This window comes from Dipodomys merriami, unplaced genomic scaffold, assembly GCF_024711535.1.
Source record: "Dipodomys merriami isolate MVZ:Mamm:240054 unplaced genomic scaffold, mDipMer1.0.p SCAF_24, whole genome shotgun sequence".
In the NCBI taxonomy this organism is placed as follows: domain Eukaryota; kingdom Metazoa; phylum Chordata; class Mammalia; order Rodentia; family Heteromyidae; genus Dipodomys; species Dipodomys merriami.
In genome coordinates, this window is record NW_027203826.1 from 18,800,125 (window position 1) to 18,820,774 (window position 20,650).

The 20,650-nt window shown below is 45.3% G+C and overlaps 1 protein-coding gene across 9 annotated transcripts in view; it reads right to left on the reverse strand.

The window, feature by feature from the left end:
* The window catches only part of Cacna1e (calcium voltage-gated channel subunit alpha1 E), a 468,612-nt gene that overhangs the window by 303,827 nt on the left and 144,135 nt on the right, over positions 1 to 20,650 (reverse strand). For all 9 annotated transcript variants that reach the window (XM_070034322.1, XM_070034321.1, XM_070034325.1 and 6 more), the window contains exon 3: positions 7,320 to 7,586. In XM_070034322.1, coding sequence (XP_069890423.1) covers positions 7,320 to 7,586 — 267 coding nt within the window. The remainder of the gene's footprint in view (positions 1 to 7,319; positions 7,587 to 20,650) is intronic.

Below are 20,650 nucleotides of genomic sequence, written 5' to 3' on the forward strand. Positions count from 1 at the left end.
AGCCACAAAATTATGCAAAATAGCAAAAGTGATTTATATCAATTCCACAGACAAAGAAGACCACACCTCAGGATCAGTGTGTCTTTCTGAAGACAGGACCACAACAAAATGTGGCTGGAGCCTTAATGGGTATTGTATTCTCACACCCTGCCCGTCTGCTTAAAAATGATCTACTACTATGAACATAGGTCTATTTCAAGCCCCTACCTCCTTTTTTTAACATACAGAGGACTAATAGTAGAATAGTTTAATCCTAAAATCGAGCTCAAAATAAAATAAGAGGGCTACATATGTATCTCAATGGTAGAATGCATGTCTAAGCACACACCAGGCCTTGGATTCCATCCCTAACACCACACACACACACACACACACACACACACACACACACACACACACACACCACACACACACACACACACACACACACACACACACACACACGAAGAGGTAAAAATGGAGGAAAGCCACTGCTCTACAGGAAGATAAGTGACACTTTTTTTTTAAGTCCCACCTTCCTTAACATGGTTCAACTTCCCTTCTTAGGGACATACCTAATATCCCTCAACTCCTTGCTTTCCACAGATAAGGACACAGAACTCATCCCTAGCCCAATGACTAGCCAAAGATGCAGGAACAGATAATTAAGGAACAGATTTCAGATATTCCACAAACAAAGATACACCATAGGAAGTATACCCCACTGAAATAGGCTTTAAGCGACCCCTAGAAGGAACCTAAATTTTTATGCTGTGTTTTCTGTCCTTAATTAAGACTGATGCTGGAAACATGACTGGTAAGTCCACATATGAGTCTTTTCAGTGCAGTGTTAGAAGATGAAAATAAATGTGCTCCAAGTCTCTGTTATTGCTGTCCTTCTTTGAAAAGGACTGAGAAATCACACACTGGCTGCAGTAGTGGGGAAAGGGTTACACAGCAATGCCTGGACCCCACTCTCCACCCCCAATTCCTATATGACTTTACACTGGAATTTGGAATGTTTAAAGAAGTCTGCTTCTTTGCTTGATGTTTTAGCATATATCAGCATTTTTAAAAAAGCTGACAAGAGGACTCAGTGGTACATAGTGAGGGACATAAATAGCTTCTAGTTAACCATGGTCCCTAAGTTGGGGAGGGAGGAGGTGCATATGTATGGGGTATACAAATCCAACAGGGCTGGGAAGGAGGCAGTCATTATCAAAATGATGAGGAACAATATTAAAAGATCCCTCTCTTCACTCTAGCTACCTTTTTCTGCATCACTGTCCCACCACAGAAGACAGAGGACTTAAAAAAAGTTGACTGCTGATGCTAGCTGGCCCTTTGCAAGAGATCTCAGTCATATCCATGAGAAAGATAACTATCTTTTTCTGAAAACCCTTGGAGAAACCCACACATGCAATGAATTATTCACAAAGGCTGAACCTAAAAATGAGAGAAGGAGAATATAGAAAGATAAAAGATGAGTGGAAGACTAGGCCAAGAGACAAAGTAAAGACTGGTGTGTCTCCTTGAAAAGGGTATTCATTACAGCTGCATTTAGATTCCCTCTTTAAGTCTTTGTGGTCAGTGTAAACAAACCAGACCAGCAGCATGGCATGTGGTCTGGGAATGACTGGATCATACCAAAAGGCTTTGGTGTCTGGTAAGTGCAGCTTCCCAGGCAGCCCTGTACCACTGTGTACCAGGCAGTCTACTGATCTGCTACTCAAACACATGGGGTTAAGGGGTTGGTCAGAGTTGATAGTTTAGCAAATCCGGACTCACTTTAGTTGTTGTTTTTTGTTTGTTTGTTGGGTTTGTTTTGTAAGGTCATGGGGCTTGAACTTAGGGCAGAGCACTATTCCTGAGCTCTTTTGCTCAAGGCTAGTGCTCTATCTGTTTTGAGCCACAGCTGCACTTCTGGTTTTTGAGTAGTTAATTGGGTAAGAGTTTTACAGGGACTTTTTTGCCCAGGCTGGCTTCGAACCATGATCCTCAGATCTCAGCCTCCTGAGTAGCTAGTATTACAGGCATGAGCCATCCGTGCCGAGCTTCTTTAGTTATTTTTTAATAGGTTGCTTATTTTTTAATGCCAGTACTAAGACTTGAGCTCAAGGCCCGGGCACTGTCTCTTACCTTTCTCCCTCAAGGCTGAAGGTTAGTACTCTATTACTTAAGCCACAGCTCCACTTCCAGTGTTCTGATGGATATTTGGAGATAAGAGTCTCATGGACTTTTCCTACCCAAGCTGACTTTGAATCTCAGTCCTCAGATCTCAGCTTCCCGAGTAGCTAAGATAACAGGCATGAACTGCAGACACCTGGCTCACTTTGTTTTAACTAAGAGTATGAAGACTAAAAGAAACCAAATGTTCCCATAAAAAAGAACAGAGTTTGAGGGGGGAAACCACCTACAGCCTGTACAGCAATGTCTAAAGAGAGATAAACAATTTTGGGTGGATTTTTAGAAGGAAAGAAGACCTGTGCCCATTAGTCTCCTCCTCCTCTCCTCCTTCTCCTCATTCTCTTCCTATAATTGATAGTGTATAGTATACCTATCTAGGGATGACAATTGCTGGAAGGTGGGAAAATAATGACATATATCCACTAGGCAAAACTATCACATCCAAGATATATTAGTCACTATCTTCAAATTATTTTACTTCTGCCAAACTTCACTGCAATTCACATCCCAGGCCAGATCCCAATTACAAATGGTCCCCACAGCCAGTCTTGCTCTAGGCTTCCAGAGGAAATATTACCCATATTTCTTATCAAGATCAGAGCCCACAGACAATTCAGAAAGTGCCTTGGGAACCTCAAAAAATATATTTTTAAAAAACCCCAAAGACCTTTACCCTATAGCCTTGGTGCATGCTATACGTTTCCCTACAGGTATATGGAGGATTTGGAGCCTTCCTGTAAAAATAAGATATAATTCCAGACTTCATCCTGTTAGCTCCCACCTCTCTCCCAATCAAGACACCCTAACTCATGACTCACTAGACTTACATCATTCCTAAAATCTCACCAAAGCTACAGTTTACTATCCTGCAGGGTGCTGTATATGTACAGGCAAGCAGAGCAGACGTAGCATATATGCACCTGGGAGCTAACACTCTGGGTAATCCTCCCCCAAATTGTCCCAAATAAATGTTCAGTTTATTGGACAATGTACAATTAGTAACTCACACATAATCTCTGGCCCATAACTGCAGTGCCTCGGTAATACAATGAAATTCTGCATCAGAAACCAAGGACGAATACCCACAAGTTCATTATAATGAGTTTCATCATTTCAGAGGCTGAAAATACATTTGATCTTCCTACTCTCAACCATCATGTTCATTTCTACATGAACCATACGCTTCCTCACTGAGATGACCCAATGGGTAGAGAAAAAAAATCTCCTATTGCTCATGTATGGTACAGAGTCTCCAAGTCAGACATAGAATTTCTTCTCTTCACCCACTACTTCCAAAAGTGGTACATATGAGAGAGATCCTCTGTGCCCATCCACAGGGTCATTGTGTCAGAGCATGTGCCAATGCTAGGAAGAATGTAACACACTGACCATGGAATGGCATTCAGAATATCTATTGTCTGGAGAGAGAGAACACTCTTGTTAGATCTAGCCGATAAGCAAGAGGGAGAAAAAAAGGAAGAATGCTATAAAATGTAATATCACATTTTAAATCAGATTAGCATTTTCAAAAGGCTATGGTATCCACTGCAGAAGAGAGTGTCATAAGAAAATAAAATTATCTCCCTATGCAGATGTAGCTTCCAAGAAAAATGAAACACATTCAGAGTGGGCTGCTGATTTGCTATGTTCTTTCATGCCAAATCTGGTTTATCTTAGGCATGTTTCTACAAATAAGAACTAGACCTGCCTATTAATAGGTTGATATTAATAGAACTCCCCCCACTCAGATCAGAGGGTCCTACAAACATTAATCATTCCATTAACTTAACTCATTCTTCTAGACCAAGGTGATTAAAATACACACACAGAGCCCATTAAATCCTCCTGGGTCCCACAGTGATTTTCTGCAACCTATAAAATTATAAGTCACACAAGGTGCTGTAGGACACAAGCAGTCAAAATCCTTAAGTATGCTGAATTCAAATATGCTAGTACTCACACAGGTCTTGACATATTTTCTGGAAAAACTTCCCTTTTTTGAAAATCTGGCCCATATGAAGAGCTTAACACTTCTCAAGCTGACCACCACCCCAGAAGTGCATTCGTCAATTACCTGCGCACACTATCTCCTGAGGATCAGATTCAGTGAGTCAGAAATGGGGGCCAGGATTCTGAAATTCAGGGAGGGGAGGAACTCTAAAGTGATAAGAACACAACTCCTTGCCCTTTGAGTTCCAAGAATCTAAATGATTACACCTTGAATTAAAAGCTCTCCATTGAGGTGTGTTGAAATTGGAATAATTCCATTGGTAATAACAGCTAATGGTTATTCAGTGGTTAGGTAATGGTCTAGGCACTTGTCATTTATGAACTCACTGAATTCTTCCAGTAACTCATTATTATCATCTTAATCTACAAGTAAGGAAACTGAGTCACAGAGTGATGAAGTAACTTTTTGAGGTAACAGAACTTGTGGAAGAAACTAGGATTTGAACCAAGGCAGTCAAACCCCAGATCTTCATGGATAATCACTGGTCATAATAACTCCCAATAAGAAAAAGGAGGATATTCTCAGAAGCTACGTGTTAGGAAATGACGGGAAGGCATGATCAGGCCTTAGCTAGGCTTCTGGAAAAAAAATGCAAAGCCCACAGAAGCACAGTGGTCACACGTGGTCACTACCACAGGGAATATACTAGTCAATTAAGTTGTACAGTAGGGGAGGGGGAAAAAAACAGGCTTCACAGGAAACACACTTTAGCAAATGTTCTCTGAGCACCATTTACAACATCAGCAGGCTGTGGAATCACTGTACAATTTCTAACTATGAGGTTAGAAAAGCTGTTGGGACAGGACTCATGGGCAAAGCACTGAGTATGTTTCTGAAGTGGACTCCCTCAAGCATCTTTCCTTTGATTCCCTTTGGTCCATTTTGGCCCAAGCCCAGCAAAGAGAGGAATAAGGCTCACTGCTGCACCTAGTGCTCACAGTGCTTGGTGGAAATGCAGGCGGTGTCTTTGCAGAGGAAGCAAGAATGTGAACAGAGGCAACCACATGGTGTAGGTAGGAAGCCTGCTTCTTTTCCCAGCCCTGGGAGACTGGGGCCAGCCGGAAGTAACTGAGCTGCTGAACCCAGTTGACTTGGGGAGCCCCTAGGACCTCTGGAGAAGTTTCAGTGGCGCTGTCCAAGGTGCATGAGTGGCTGCTGGCACAATCTGCCCCTTGCCGAGTTGGGAAGGGGGGGATGGGGTGGGCTCAGAGGCTTTGTCTAGCGCAAGGAGGAGGAGGGCTGCTACTCTGAATAAACAAGCCCTAAGAGGGGCACAGTAAAGTGGAATATTTTAAAGACTTGTACCGGGTGGGCGAGGAAGGTGGGGGGGGGCATCTGGGAAATCAGTGGCGTCCCGCCTGGAGGAGTTATTTGCAGCCGCAGCACACAGCACAATAAGATCTGTCCGCTTTGTGCAGCTAGCTCCCAGGCAGGCAGGCAGGCGTGACTGCAGGGACCCGACCCCTCCCCCCCCCCAAGCCCCCACCTAAAGACGTTCAACTCAGGCACTGCGGGGCCATGATCACTGGATCACTCCGTGGGGGTGAGCGGGGGAGGAGAGTACAGGGAAGAGGAGAACGGGAGAAAGCCAGCCTGGGGTGTTAGTGGGAGGCTGCAGCAGCAGGAATATCTGCTTAGAGATGCTCCTCCTTTCCTAATGAGGGGTGCTGCCTGCCTGGAGGTACCACGTGCCAGCCAATGGGCTGCTGAAGCAGGGAACTAGGGAGGAAAAAGGGAAGGCCAGAAACTGGGGTAGGGTTAGCAAAGAGATGGCCAAGCCATGTGGGGAGCAGTGGGGGGGGGGGGGGGAGTGTGGTGCTGAGTGCCTAATAGGCTAATGCTAGAGACTCCCCCCTCACCCCCAGCTCCAGCTATCTTGCTGCTGCACACCTGGCTGGGTGGAAAGGAGGGGGTGGGGGAGGAGCCTCCTTGACAGGTACATTCTTCCCAAGACATGTCCCTCCACAAACACCAAAGTCCCCATCTCCAAGCCGGTTCTCATACTGACACCACATCATCTCCTTCAATCCCCCAACCCCTGACTGGATGCCTGGTGAGACACCCAAATTCCTAGAGAAGAGCAAGGCAGTGCGGTGCCTCATCTGCAGCCTGCCTCTGGTACACTTGCTTCGACCTGCAACCATGTTTCTTCTATGCCATTGGGTCCTGACACCACCAAATACGCCCTGCCAGTGTGAAGAGCAACACCCACCCGCTATCCCTGGTACTCCACACAGGCCACTTGCACACCTTCAGCCCTCAGCTGATGAATCCCAGCCCCGCAGATCTGTTTGATCCTGGGTACTGGGAGAGTAACCAATTGAACCAAGCACTGAAAAGAGGAGTACCCGATCCAGCACCAAGGAAAGGATGGGAGTCCTGATGAACCGATTTTCTGTCACTTAACTGAAAACTCCACCTTTGAACTGTTCAGTCTGTGGCGACAGAAATTGCCTCTCCCCCACCCCCCACCCCCAACAGACACTGACTATACTTTTCAGTGGAACTTAAACTTAGTCCCCAGAGTTATCTGGGTCCCCAGCCAAAAGCCTGTTGTGTGTGTGTGTTCATATGTCTATTTGTAGGCACAGTGTTGGCCCGTGCTCTTGGAACTTGTAACCTGATCAGTCTGATGGAGCCCCCGACTTTCCTACTGGCAAGACAGTGCAGGTGTCTCTTCAGCTGGTAGGAAAGGGGGGGGCGAAGGGGAGGGCTTTAAGAGAGGAAAGGAAAACTGGTTATGAAAGAAAGCCCTTGGATTCCAGGCAGCCCACTCTATGTGGAGTGTAGCTCATGAAAGGATTGGGGGTGAGGGGAACGCAAGGAAATCAGACAAAGCCCAGCCCAGAAAGAGGCAAACAAGGCAACACCACTCACCGGGGATGCTAGAGATTTCCACATGGGGGTGGGGGAAGATTTAAAAAACTAAAATGCTTACCTTGAAAAACACTAGTGCCCAGATAGGTCTCCAGGGCCCCAAGCTTGCCCCTGAGATGCAAACGAAGTAGTATGCACTTCAGCAAAGGGGCAAAGTGGCACCGGGGAGGGGTGAGGGACACATTCCATGCTAGGTATCCCCCCCTCACCCAGAAAACAAATGCAAAGGGGGAGAAGGAAATTAATGGTGGACAAGAAAGGATATGGCCAATCGATGAGCTTCTTGGCGTATTTCCTGACAATGTTATCTTCTCCAAAGATGAACAGGGATCTGTTGACGGTGAAACAGTTCTGCCGGACAGGAATGGGGTTGTACAAAGCCATAGTCCGCGCCCTCTGCGCTTTCGATTGCTTGTAGGCGGCCGCCGGCCCCGAGGCCGGCACCGGGGTTCCTTGCCGGTTCCTGCTTTGGTCCGAGTCTCCATCGCCGGACCCAGGCCTGCCGACCACTGCCTCCCCGAAGCGAGCCATCCTGAAGTTTAAACAGACAGAAGACACAGAAGGTGATCGCCGCCGCCGAACCCCCCTGCACACAGCAACAAGCAGTCAGACACACGGCAAGAGTCACAGCCGCATCCGGCCGGGCACGCGGACCACCGCCTCGGAGCCCCCGAGCTCTTCGGAGAGGCGGCCGCCAGCTGCAGCTGCGAACTGTTGGATCTAAATTCAACCTCTGCGAAGCTCCATTCCTCAAGAAAGAAAACCGGGGCGGGGGGGGGGGGAGGAAGGAGGGGAGAGGGTTTGGCGGGGGGGGGGGTGCTCAGTTTCTGGATGCAATTTTCTCTCTCTCTCTCTCTCAAAATGCCAGTGTGTGGTAGTGTTCGGGGAGCGGAGAGGAGAGGGGTGGAGCAGGCTGCTCTTCAAACATAGCTCCTCTTCTGGCTGAGCCAACACCTAGTTCAGGGAGAGAGGCAGGCTCCGGCCCTCCAGGTAACAGTTTGGTGACTTACTGGCTGGGGGAGGGGGAGGCTCAAGAGGCAGAGGGCAATGACAACAAAAGAACTTTGAAGCAAAAGAGGAAAGGAAGAAGAAAGAAAAGGAAAAAAAGACGAGGGCTGATTATGGTGACATGTTTCCTAACACCAGCCCCCAGCAAGTCCACCTAAGATATTCCACAGCCAAGACTTGGGTTTTTAAATCCGCCAGCACAGATGCATCCAAAGGTTGGGGGGTGGGGGGAGGGAAGGAGGGGGGTAGAGAGTGGTTTTGAGGTTCCGGCGTAATCCGCAACGCCCAAAAGATCAAAAAGAAGAAGTCGATGCAGCCAAAGAGGAATACATGGCTTCGGGGCTCCTGCGTTTAGGGTAGAAGTAGAACAGCATCCAGGGAGCCGCGAAGCCCAAGCGCCAGCATCCGCCCGGAGCGCTCGGCGCCGCTGCCTCCCTCCGCCGCCTTCCCGGATCAGCATGCAACAGCGATCCGCGGCTGCGCCACGAGAGGGCGGGCGCGCGGGCGCGCGGGCGCGCGGGCACTCGGGCAGGCAAGGGAGGAACAGGTTGTAGGCAGCCTCGGGGTGGCCCAGCACGGGACTGGTACAAGGACCCAAGGACCCGATCCCCACTCTTCTTCCAAGCAGCCCGCCCCGTGGCACCCAAGTGGAGGAGATGCCAAAGGACCAGGGAGGGTGGGGGAGGCGAGCAAGAAGGAGTGGGAGCGCAGAGGCGCAGCCAGGCTGCACCGGGAGCTCCAGCCGGGAGGGCGGGGTGGGACGTAGGAGAGGGACCCGATGCAGCTGGAAGGCTGAAGGGTCCCAAGCCACTCTGAGGCTGGCTTGTCTTCTTGGTTGTTTTGGCCAAAGGGTAGCAGCCCACCTTTGCAAAGGTACAAGGAAGAGTCCTAATCTCCAAGTAACGCCGAGGACCGGCGGGTGCCGCTGGCCGCGCTGCTGCGGAGTCTCTGCAAGAGTGCGGGGGCATGCGTGGGGCGCACACACGCACGCGCGCGCGCCACAGGCCCCCCTGGCACAGAAGGGTCCCCTGTGCCCTGTCCCCTGTGGCCCCTTGCAGCCCTGGGGAACGGGAGAGGAGAGGGTCGCCTGGGAGCCCGCATCACCCTCTTCTAATCTCCCCACTTAACATCTGGAGGCTCCCTGTAGGTGCCAAGGGGATCCAGCAGGGAACCTCTGCCCTCCCTCTTCTTCCAGAACCATCCAGGGCGGCCTCCTCGGTTGGACCCTAACAGCCCCAGGCGCCTCACCTCCTAGAACATGATCCAAATATTTAAGGGTAAAGCTGAGCACAAACTGCCCTTCTCAAAATCCTCACATCTTTTACCTCCAAAAGAGCCCCCCACTGACATTCTCAAACATACCCCAGTAATGTAGAAAGGGGGAAAAGACACACACACACACACACACACACACACACACACACACACACACACAGGATTTGTGTCTAAGCAGCAGAGGTAGGAAAGGCTGACAATATACCCAAGAGAAAGAATCTTGGCGTTTGGCAATCAACCTTTTCCCTACAAGAGTTTCCGGGGTTTGAATGGAAGACACAGAGCAGCAGTCCCCTCTCCTGAATACCCTGCTAGCTGGGAGTATCTGAAGCCCAACACAAAGACTGGCCAAAGCCCAAAAATTAGAAATGATGAATGAATGTGGCTCTGTGTGTGTGAAAGGCAGTATCAGTGCACGAGATTAAATGATATGTGACATCTGAGTCCAAGGCACGTGCGTTCTTGGGTGTGCGAGTCTGTGTGGGCAAAGCCATGTGAGCACGACACGTGTCAATCATGTGAGAATGTGAGCATGGAGTGTGTGTGCACCTCTGTGCATGGGAAGGAAAACGCTCAAAGAAATGGAAAAACCTAAAGGAATGGTCTCTGTGTGCACCCTGAGCAGGCACTGCTGACTTGGAGGAGGAGTCCATTTCAGGCCAAATATCTCTTTGAGGTGAGACAACGCTATTATTTTACTGATTTTCTCTGCCCTACTTTAATTATAAGATCCTCTTTTTTCCCCCTTAACACTAGTCAGAAGTTGGGAGGGGCGAGTGGATGTTCCCTGAAATCCTTATCAGCCAGTCACTTAGAACCCGTGACGAGTATGACTATGTATCTTTGTGCTTAGCTTCATGATACTTCTGATCCCCTTCCCGAGCATTGCTCAGATAGGGGTAAGTGGGCACCGCTATGCTGAGCCAAGGCAAGATAAGGCAGAAGAAAACGTGCCTTAACTAGCATGGACGTGAGAGGGGACAGCTGGGCCGTGTCTTCAGTTCAAACACAAGCCCACAGCCTGGCTTACTCAGAGGCTCGTAGTCCACAGTACAAAACCTATACCAGTCATTTATTTGACACATACTTTTTTCATACTTTCTATGGCACTGTTTTAGGCCCTAGGGATATAACAATGAACAAAACGAATGATTACACAAATGATGTATCTGCTTAGCATAAATGAGATTGTGTAGCCTGGCTGGGTAGAATGTTTCTAGACCTCACTCATGTTGAAACTTCACTCCCTTCAAGGGTAAATTGGTCTCATAAGCCTTTTATCTCCCAGGAGTGGTCCTTCAAAAATTAGGGATCACTGACTTGTCTCTTCAATGTCACCCTGTGGAGCAAAGATTCAGCATGAATTCCATTTTCTCTCTCTATAGTGTCCTGTGTTCTCTATGACTACTGTAAGTTTTTAGAGACTTAGGATGCTCAGGGCAAGAAATTACACATGGAGATGTTGAGGACCCACCAGAGCTGAGACCTCCCTTGTGAGGGAGAAGCCTTCACCAATGGTAGGCTCAGGTAATGTAGAATACACTGCAGAGCAAGAGTACCTTATAGAGGAGCTAAGAGGAATTCTTAGAGGGTGCAGTCTAAGATGACACAGACAAACACAATGGCATCAATTGATATAGAAAGGGACTTGGTCTATGGACAGCAGCGCTGGTAGGAAGACACACTCTCTTCTTCAACCCCTACCTGCCTGTCACAAACTCTTAGAACTTTGACATCTGTACATTTTCTATATTTGTTTCATGCTCTCTCATTTGTTAGAAGCCTATAATTGTATAGCTACATAATCTTATGATTAATAGTTAACAGTTTATATAATCCCCCCCCATAGCTGACCCTCTTTGAAATCTGTCAGCCTCGCAACCCATGTACCATGTAAAGCCATTTATCCACTTCTAGTAAGAGTCAGCGTGTGGACTTCTATAGGCTCTGATTTCCAGTGTCTCATACCCATGCTGTATAATTACAAATTGTAAATCAAGAAAAGAAACTCTAAAGTGATGTTTACCTGATGGCCATGGCATGTGAATTATCTGTAAGTTTAATTGACTAGTAGTCAAATGCTCTGGTACCATGTGGGATGAAGCTCTACTGCCCTCAGGAAAGATCAGATCATTGCCATAATGCTCCTTATTTAGGGAATCTGCTGAGCATTTTTCTCCTAGTGCCCCTGGTTCTACTGTCCCCTTCAGTGGAAATGTAGGAAATCAACAACTAGTGAGAAAGCTGAAGACCATGAGAAAAATTTTATGGGCTCCGAAGGCCAGTAGCTGTTATTTTCCTGTTATCAGAGCACCATCTACTGGTCACTTGTGAGACACTGTTGTGAGCACAGACTATTCACAGTCTAGCATCCCAGACACTATACTTCATAGGACAGATATTCCTCACCATGGACTTTGTCACTAGTCCTCTATTCCTCTATGGGACTTTCTTGAAGTCCAGGACCAGAACTTCATCACAGTACAAGCAAACCATACTACAGTCCCTGGAAACTGTAGCTCCATTCACAAAGCACAGAGACACACACACACACACACACACACACACACACACACACACACACACACACACACACACACACACACACACACACACACACACACACACACACACACACACACACACACACACACACACACACACACACACACACACACACACACACACACACACACACACACACGGTGAAGACATGATAACAAAATGGTAGGGAGTGACCTGTAAACTGGGAACCCAACAAGAAGAAAGGAAAAACTGCCCAAGATGATTGATCTCACGCCAATTATTGAATTTCAGTGCCTTTATTCTTCATCCCCCAATATTCTAGTGAGCCACCCAAGAGGAGCAGACAGGGAGGGACAGTCCCTTCAGTATCCTCCAGATATGGAAGGAAACAAAGCAGTCATAGTGTCCCAATCAGACAGGCCATGGGAGTTTGTACTAAGATGACAAATGTGAATGGGAGGGGCAGAGCACCAGTAAACCTATTCCCCTCATTCATAAAGTTATTTTGAGATAAGATAGACGTTGGATTATCTTCATTAGAGATTTTAGCTCACCACGGAGGAATCTGCAAATCCAGCCTTCATCCTAAAAGAATGCGCCCCTCCCACCAGCCCTACTCTTTTTGATTTGGCCCACCCTCACCATTACCATCTGATGGCTTCTGCTGAAACTATCAGAGCCCCTTTTGTTCTATTTCCCCCCTGTTGAGCGTTCCCAAGAAATTGACTCTTATGCAAAACAGGGCACAGAGGATTTGGGAGTGGGTTCTTAAGAAAAAAAGTTGGCAGGAAACCATGTGCAAATGCATAGCAGAGCAGAAGAGCAGGATGGCAATGCAGACATCTTTGGAAGGTGCTGGCTTGCACAACACCACACAGCTCTCACTGGGGGGGGGGGGGGGGGAATGCAACCACATCCTTATGTAATATCCAGCCCTAAAACCAGCATCTCTCACACCTAAGCCTGAGAAACCGCACAGCTCAATACCCTAATCGGCCAATGAAAAAGCCACAACTTCTACTAAAAAGGTTTTGCTGAAACCACTCATTGACGACAACTCATCTCTTCTGTGCCAATCGTGCTAATAGCATCTCATTCACATCCTTGTGGGGCTCTGAGGCACATTTTATCATCTGAAACCCAGGAGGCCAGGGATGTGTTCAAGTGCACAGAGCTAAGAAATAGCAGATTCAGATCTCCTGATAATAAAATTGGGATTCTTAATGCTGTGTGGCTGCTAATAATACACTGGACATCAAAATGATGTTTTTCTTGCCTAAGAGTCAAGTCAGAAGGTATGACCTTGGGTCTTGCAGAGATAAGGCATAAGCCTGAACCACAGAATTTCCCAGAGGGTTAAATATGTCTTTCCCTATGGGGAAGATCATTACTGAATATGTATAAAGCCCTTGAACAGTATCTGGCACATAGTAAGTGCTGAATAAAAGCTTGCTTAGGTACATTCCAGTTATGGTAGCTGTGACCAGGGTAATGAACAGCAAATACTGCATAGCTAGTGTATGTTTCTGAAAGCAGAGTCCAGCCCTGGGATAGCTCTGGAGTGTAGGAAATAGAAGGAGGTGCCCAGACATACAAATTCCTAAGACACAATCAAAAAGAAGAATGAAGGAAAAGAGAGGAGGAAACAGAAAAATATTAGAAGGGAACCCCAAAGGTACCTAAGAAAGCCCTGTATTTTGTTTACTTATTCATGAATTCATAAATCCCTTTGACAAATCCTCATTAAGCCCTTTTCATATGCCAAACATTGTTCTCGGGGATTCTGAGGCTCAAAGATAAATTAGGCACAGTCACAGCCATCTAGGAATCTGCAGTTTGAAAAGGAAGAGAAAACGAACCCTTGAGAAGGGCTCAAACATCAGCAGAATGTGAAGTACGCCATCAGATATCACTTGGCAGGATCAGAGAAGGGGGGGACTACCAGAAGACAACCAGAAAGGGGGAGAATCCATGAGCTGCCTTTGAAAGAGATGGTATTACAGGTGCAGCATGAGAGCCTGGAACATGAGTGTCGGGGATGTGTACCAACCAGAAGATGCATGGGTCTGATCAAGAAACTAGCATTTTTATTTTATTGTCACTGTGTCTAGGATCACACAGCTGAGAGCATTACTAACTTTCCATAAGATGAGGTTACATTTCAGTCTACAGAAAAAAACAAATACAAGCCAGACACTGGTGGCTCACATCCCAGCTATTCAGGAGGCTGAGATCGGAGGATTGAAGTTCAAAGCCAGCCTGGACAGAAAAGTCCATGAGATTCTTTTTTTTGGGGGGGGGTGTCCGGTTGTGGGGCCTGAACTCTGGGCCTGGGCGCTGCCCCTCAGCTCTTCAGCTCAAGGCTAGTGCTCTACCACTTGAGCCACAGGACCACTTCCAGCTTTTTTCTTTTTGCTTATGTGGTGCTGAGGAATTGAACCCAGGGCCTCATGCATGCAAGGCAAGCACTCTATCACTGAGCCACCTTCCCAGCCCCGTCCATGAGATTCTTATCTCCCATAAACCACACCAAAACCAGTAGTGCAGCTGTGGCTCAATGTGGTAGAGTGCTAGTACTGAGGGGGAAAACTCAGGGACAGCACCCAAGACCCAAGTTCAAGCCTCATGACTGAATCTAGATAAAAGCACATCATGGGAAAGTTAGTGGGTAGACTAAAAGCCCCAGAAAGCAAAGAATCCCTTCGTTATTTCTGCTCACCTTCCCTCCTGTCCCTCAAAGTCTACCACTTGATGCTCTGCCAAGACCAAGTTCAACAGGAGACTCAGCAGAATTACGGCTCCAACTGATGAGGGTGAGAACAACTGACGGAAGCCGCCCATCCATCCACCCCCATGGCCTCTTGACTCAGAAAACACAACACAGCCCACACGTTGCAAGTTCTCTCCACCTAGGTGGGCTCAGGCTGATTCATTCATTCAACTGAACTACAATGAGCACTTTCCACATGTCAGGCATGTCAGGTGTTAGAGCAAAACAGGTAAGGAATGGGAGGGGAAGGAGCCCAAGCACATACTGTGCATGCTCCTCTTGCCTGCATATCTCTCTTAAAGATGAAGCCCCGAAGAGCAGAGAAAACAGCTGAAGCAGAGCCTAGAGAAAACTTGAAGAGTCAGAGAACACATTCTGCCACACCCACTGGTCTTGCCTCTCCTGCAGTCCTCTGGTGGAAATCATAAGCAGATTAAGTCACCACCTGTCCATCACTGCACCCTCTCTCTCCCACTCTCGCCTACACTGAGCAGGTGGTTACACCCACCTGGTATAAAATAATCAGAGCAAATAGGAATTCGCATGTGATACAGACTCAAGGCCTGTTTTTACATGTACACCTGCATAGGCCATTTGCTGACTCTGCTCTTTCAATTCCCCCAGAACTGACAGCAAGAACCCCCAACTGACCTCCCCCAACTCCTTATTTTACCCACCATTTCCTTGAACACTTTGCAGCATTTGGCAGAACTGACCTCCCCACCTTCTTAGAAATTCTCTACTCCTAGCATCCCAGTTACTACATCCTCCAGTTTCTCACTATTTCCTCCTCTTCTTCTTATTGTTCTTACTTTACTGTCGGGGTGGCCCATGAGTCTCTGATACCTTTATCTTCCCTCTTTGGATTCCTTCCCTTTGAGACCATTTCCATAACCCACACTTTCTAAATATCCCATATCCATCTCCTAGTCCTCATCTGTCACCTCATTTCCAGATCCAAATGTTCACTGAAGTGACTGGAATCTCATCACTTGAAACTCCATGTGTTTCAATGAATCCAAGGTAATTCAAATAAAATCTCCTTCCTAAAATTCTATTTCTGATCCATGTGATATCATTCTCCCTCTCAACTACTTAACATGGTTACCTGTAAAGTGTCCAAATTCCTTTCCCTAACAAGAAAATCTGAACTCAACCAGCCTTTCCAACACCATCTCTCCATTACACCATAGCATTAACAAATATGTCCTATCTCAGATCTCTTGTACATAATACCTGCTTCAAATGGAATAAAGGATATATGAATATATCTTCTTCATCTTATTACCTACAACACCTCATAGCAGACCTTTACTAAGTCCATACCAAGGGAAAGAATGAGTTTCCTGCTCTGTCTTTTGTTGGATAAGACTAACATCTGATTGTGTATCATCAACCCGGTGTCTAACACATTCTAGTTCTGGCTCTGAGTCACCTCTGTGGTCAGGTGTTTCCACTTATCCCTTCTAGGTAAAGTGGTAATCTTCCCCTTTATACCAAGAAGGAGTGTTAATTCTCTTGTAGGAGAGCAGCGGATGACTCCAACCCAGATGACTCCAACCATACCTTCATTTTATCAATCATTAAGTTATAGAATTCATTCTCTAGGATGTAATTTCCTGTTCTTAAAAAAAAACAGTTAAAATAAGATTTGGGGGAAGCAGTTATTAAAAGAATACATTCAGATACTCCCCTAAAGAATATTTTCAGATCACTTTGCACAGTAAATTAAACAGAAGAATAAAGTTCTGCTTCAAAAAAGAGTCTTAATTGGTTCTATCTTTTTCCTCTACCAAAAAAAAAAAAAAAAGACAAATGTCATCATCATGTCTTTTGGCTAATGAAGATTTAAGACAAGAAGACACACACACACACATGCTTATATGCAGAGACACACTCTAGATTCAGCTCTGCTGGCCACAAATATTGGCATGCAAGAAATCTTCCTTTGTTGTTGACAGCCTTCAGACAGGCTTAATAGAGTACATTCGAATGTGAAGAACCACAAGCACTCATGATGATTTAAATAGTCCCAACTTGCCCATTTTAAAACTGGAAAGGTGGAGACATAATTCTCAATCAAAAGACAATTTTTGAAACATTTCACTCAAAGACCTGTACCAAACCAATCCCTTGGGGAGACACACACACACACACACACACACACACACACACACACACACACACACACACACACACACACACACACACACACACACACACACACACACACACACACACACACACACACACACACACACACACACACACACACACACACACACACACACATCTATACAGTCACAGACAACTTTCCCCTTAAAGACTTGTTTTCACACAGTCATTCTTGTGTGAAAATTATTTAAAATATTTTTTCCAAACATACTCAAGAATTGATATAGCAATTTGAAGTTTCTTACTACTCTATTTCCCTTTAGATTAAATGATCTCTATTCTCTAATAAGAACATTACAGGGCAAATTCTATGGTTATAAACAGAAAAATAGATATGCATCAAAAATAAAGACTATATTGCATGCGTGTTTGAAAATGTCATGAAACCTAGTATTTTGTACAATCAGTCTACGTTGAAAAACATATACAATATTACAATTAATAAAGAACACTTAAATATATAGGCATGAGGTTTAAATATTGTAACAAACATTAAATACTATTATGTACAAGGTACTATGCTAAGCTCCTTACTTTTCTTATTTCTCAGAATAATCCTATTTATAGATTCTATCACAATCCTCATTTTACAAATAAATGCAAGATTAGAAGAAACTAAATTTATCTTGAGATATGATAAGTGATTGGTGGGATAAGAGAAAATAAATCATAGTCCACCTAAAACTAAAACTCAGAGAGCTTAAACCCTGTAAGGCCTCTGATTGATGTCATTAATAAAGATTTGAGCTCATCCATCACTTTATCCCATGATGATCCTACAATATCATGGGACGAGAATATGTCTACACATTACAGACAATGCTGACAATCTTCAGACTAAATGAGTCAATGAAGTACAAGACAATATTGGGAGATGTGCACCTTAGTTCTGATTAAGTTTATAGTGGCAACAGGAATGTCTGTCTCTAAATCTCATGGGGTCACTGCTGAACAAAAACAGATTCTCAAGCATACTGCATTCCAACGTAGGTTGGTGTTATTAGCCTGACTTTCCTGAGGCAATTTTACAGTACAATGCCCCAGACCAACATGAATCAGGCTAAGGAGTCCTGAGTCCTAGTTCAAAAATGGTTCCAATTCTTCAAAAGTCCTAAAAAGCTAAAGGGTATGCCAGTGTCTGCAATTGACTCTTGAAGAACATCATTTTATATACCATTGACTTGTTTGTCAATAAATGGCAAATCTATATCATAACTGCCTTAAGCTCAGCCCCAGGTCATCCTCCATCTTCTATATGGAAAAAGCTATCAGCCAAACTCTGGAAGAACAAGAGAGGAAGGGAGGAAAGAAGAAGGAACATTTGCTCAGTAGTAAAATATAAATAAATAAACAAATAAATAAATGTTGCATGGTAGAACTTGATGTTACCCAGTGGTTTTTGTTCTACAAACCCAAGGGTAGTTCTAGTCCTGCCATTGAGGAACATCGATCCCGATCATTATGTATGGCTTCAAGTTTTCTCCTGAATACTTTTGTTACCAACACGTGCCATGAAAGGATTCAGCACATTTAAATCCTCCTGCCTCTCAACTTGTTTTCCTGCCTGCACTCCAGCAGGTAAAACACCCACAGACTCACAATGCTCTGGGCTGTAGAATTCACAGGAGTCTATAATGTTCAGGTTATTTTTAAACTTTCAGGCCACTCTCCTTCCCCACGAACAGCAGGCCTGCCATTTAGAACGGTGTTTAACCCACATCCCACCTGCTTTGAAACTTTAGCTTTTTGTGTTAAAAGAAAAGCAGCAATCCTTCAAGCACACAAGCACACTCGCGCGCATGCACACGCACACACACACACCCCACGCATGCACGTACACATGCACATGCGCATGCATACACACACAGACTCTAAAAGCTGAAGACAGTTCACTGGAGGGGGTGAGGGAAGACCCAGCATACAGAATGATATAAGACTATGATGTGAGAAGAATGGAAGCACTGTATAAAGCTTGGGGGCGGGGGTGTCACATCATTAAAGGTGGTATTATGGTTAGCGTTACAAGGACAGACATCAAGCATTATAGGTAATGCTAAAAGACAACTCCTTATTCACCAAGGGAGTTATAGCAGTACAATCAAAGCATTCAAATACTTCATTTACCCAGGGAGCCAGGCAGGAGCTAAAGAGTACTCAGTTACAATTTTATTCCACTTAATAATTCCTTTTCTTGAGTTAAAAACACTGGGGGAAGGAAACTCTCCAAGGAAAAGAGCATGAAGTAGACAAATCAGAGAAAACTCCTAAAAGCTGCAACAATACCAAGAGCTTGTAGAAGATGGAACCATTGTGTATATGGGACTCCACTTGTTCTGCCAAGAATCTTATGGGGTAGGTATGGGTAGTGCTAGCCATTTCTTAAATGAGCCAAGTAAGGATGAAAGAAACTAAGTCTCTTAAGTAATATCACACAGAACTAGGCCTGGACCTACCTGATGCTAAAGGTCACATCTTACCACATATTTGTTATACTGTGTCCCTTCCAAAATTTATGCTACAATTTAATCCAATGCAACCATATTAAGAAATGGGGGGGGGGTAGAAATGTTGCCTTGGGGATGTGATTAGACCTGAAGGGCTAATAATATGGGTGGGATTACCACTTTTGGGCATTTACCCAAATGTTTACAAACAAGACCACACTAAAGCTACCAGCACAACTATGTTTATTGCAGCATTATTTACCATAGCTAAGATATGGAACCAACCCAGATGCCCCTCAGTAGATGAATGGATCAAGAAAATGTGGTATATATACACAATGGAATTCTATGCCTCCATCAGAAAGAATGACATTGCCCCATTTGTTAGGAAATGGAAAGGCTTGGAAAAAATTTTATTAAGTGAAGTAAGCCAGGCCCAAAGAAACATAGGTCCCATGGCTTCCCTTATTTGCAATATCTAGTATAGGTATGAGTCAAGCGGAAAAGGTCAGATAATGTGATGTTAGGAAAACGAACCCTTAAATATGTATTTTAATGTTTTCGTTTCTTTCATGCATGTGTTTCTAACGCATTTATAAGATTATTTCTTTGTTGCTTTGTATGTCCCTCCCCCACAGTGTAACCCCCGCTTTCACTATATTTGATGTCAGTATAACATGTGGAGGAGATGGGGACAAACAAGTCGTTTAAGGATTCAGGTGGACCTGTTGCAACAATGAGAAGTACAAAATGTCATATCAAAACCAGCTTTACAATGTCGGTGGGGGGGGAGGGGGGTATGATTGGGTGGGGAGGAGGGGGAGGCTGGGAAGGGAGGTGAAGGGTAAACAAAGGAGGAGGCTGCAATGCTTGGTAAGAAATGTACGCATTATCCTGCCCATGTAATTGTAACCCCTCTGTACAGTATGTTCTCAAATAAAATAAAATAAAATTAAAAAAAATATATGGGTGGGATTAGTGCCTTATAAAAAGTCTAGAAGGGCTGGGGATGGTGTCTCACATTTATAACCATGGCTACTCAGAAAGCAAAGATTGGAATCATCAGAAAGAAGATTGTAGTTTGAGGCCAGCATGAGCAAAAAGTGAGCAAGACCTCATCTCAACCAATAAAAAGCTGAAGGTCATGGCAAACACCTGTCATCCAGCTACATGAGGAGCATAAATAGGAAGACTATGGTCCATAACGGCTAAAACCTCAAAGTAAGATTATATTTAAAACTAACAAGAGTAAAAGAGAACAAGGAAGCACTCAAGTTGTGGAGCACCTACCTAGCAAGTACAAGGCCCTGCATTCAAACCCCAGCGCAACCTAAAAGCAAGTGAGTGCTGGAGGAAACTAGCTAAGCCCTTTTTGCCATTACGCCTTGTGCCATGTTA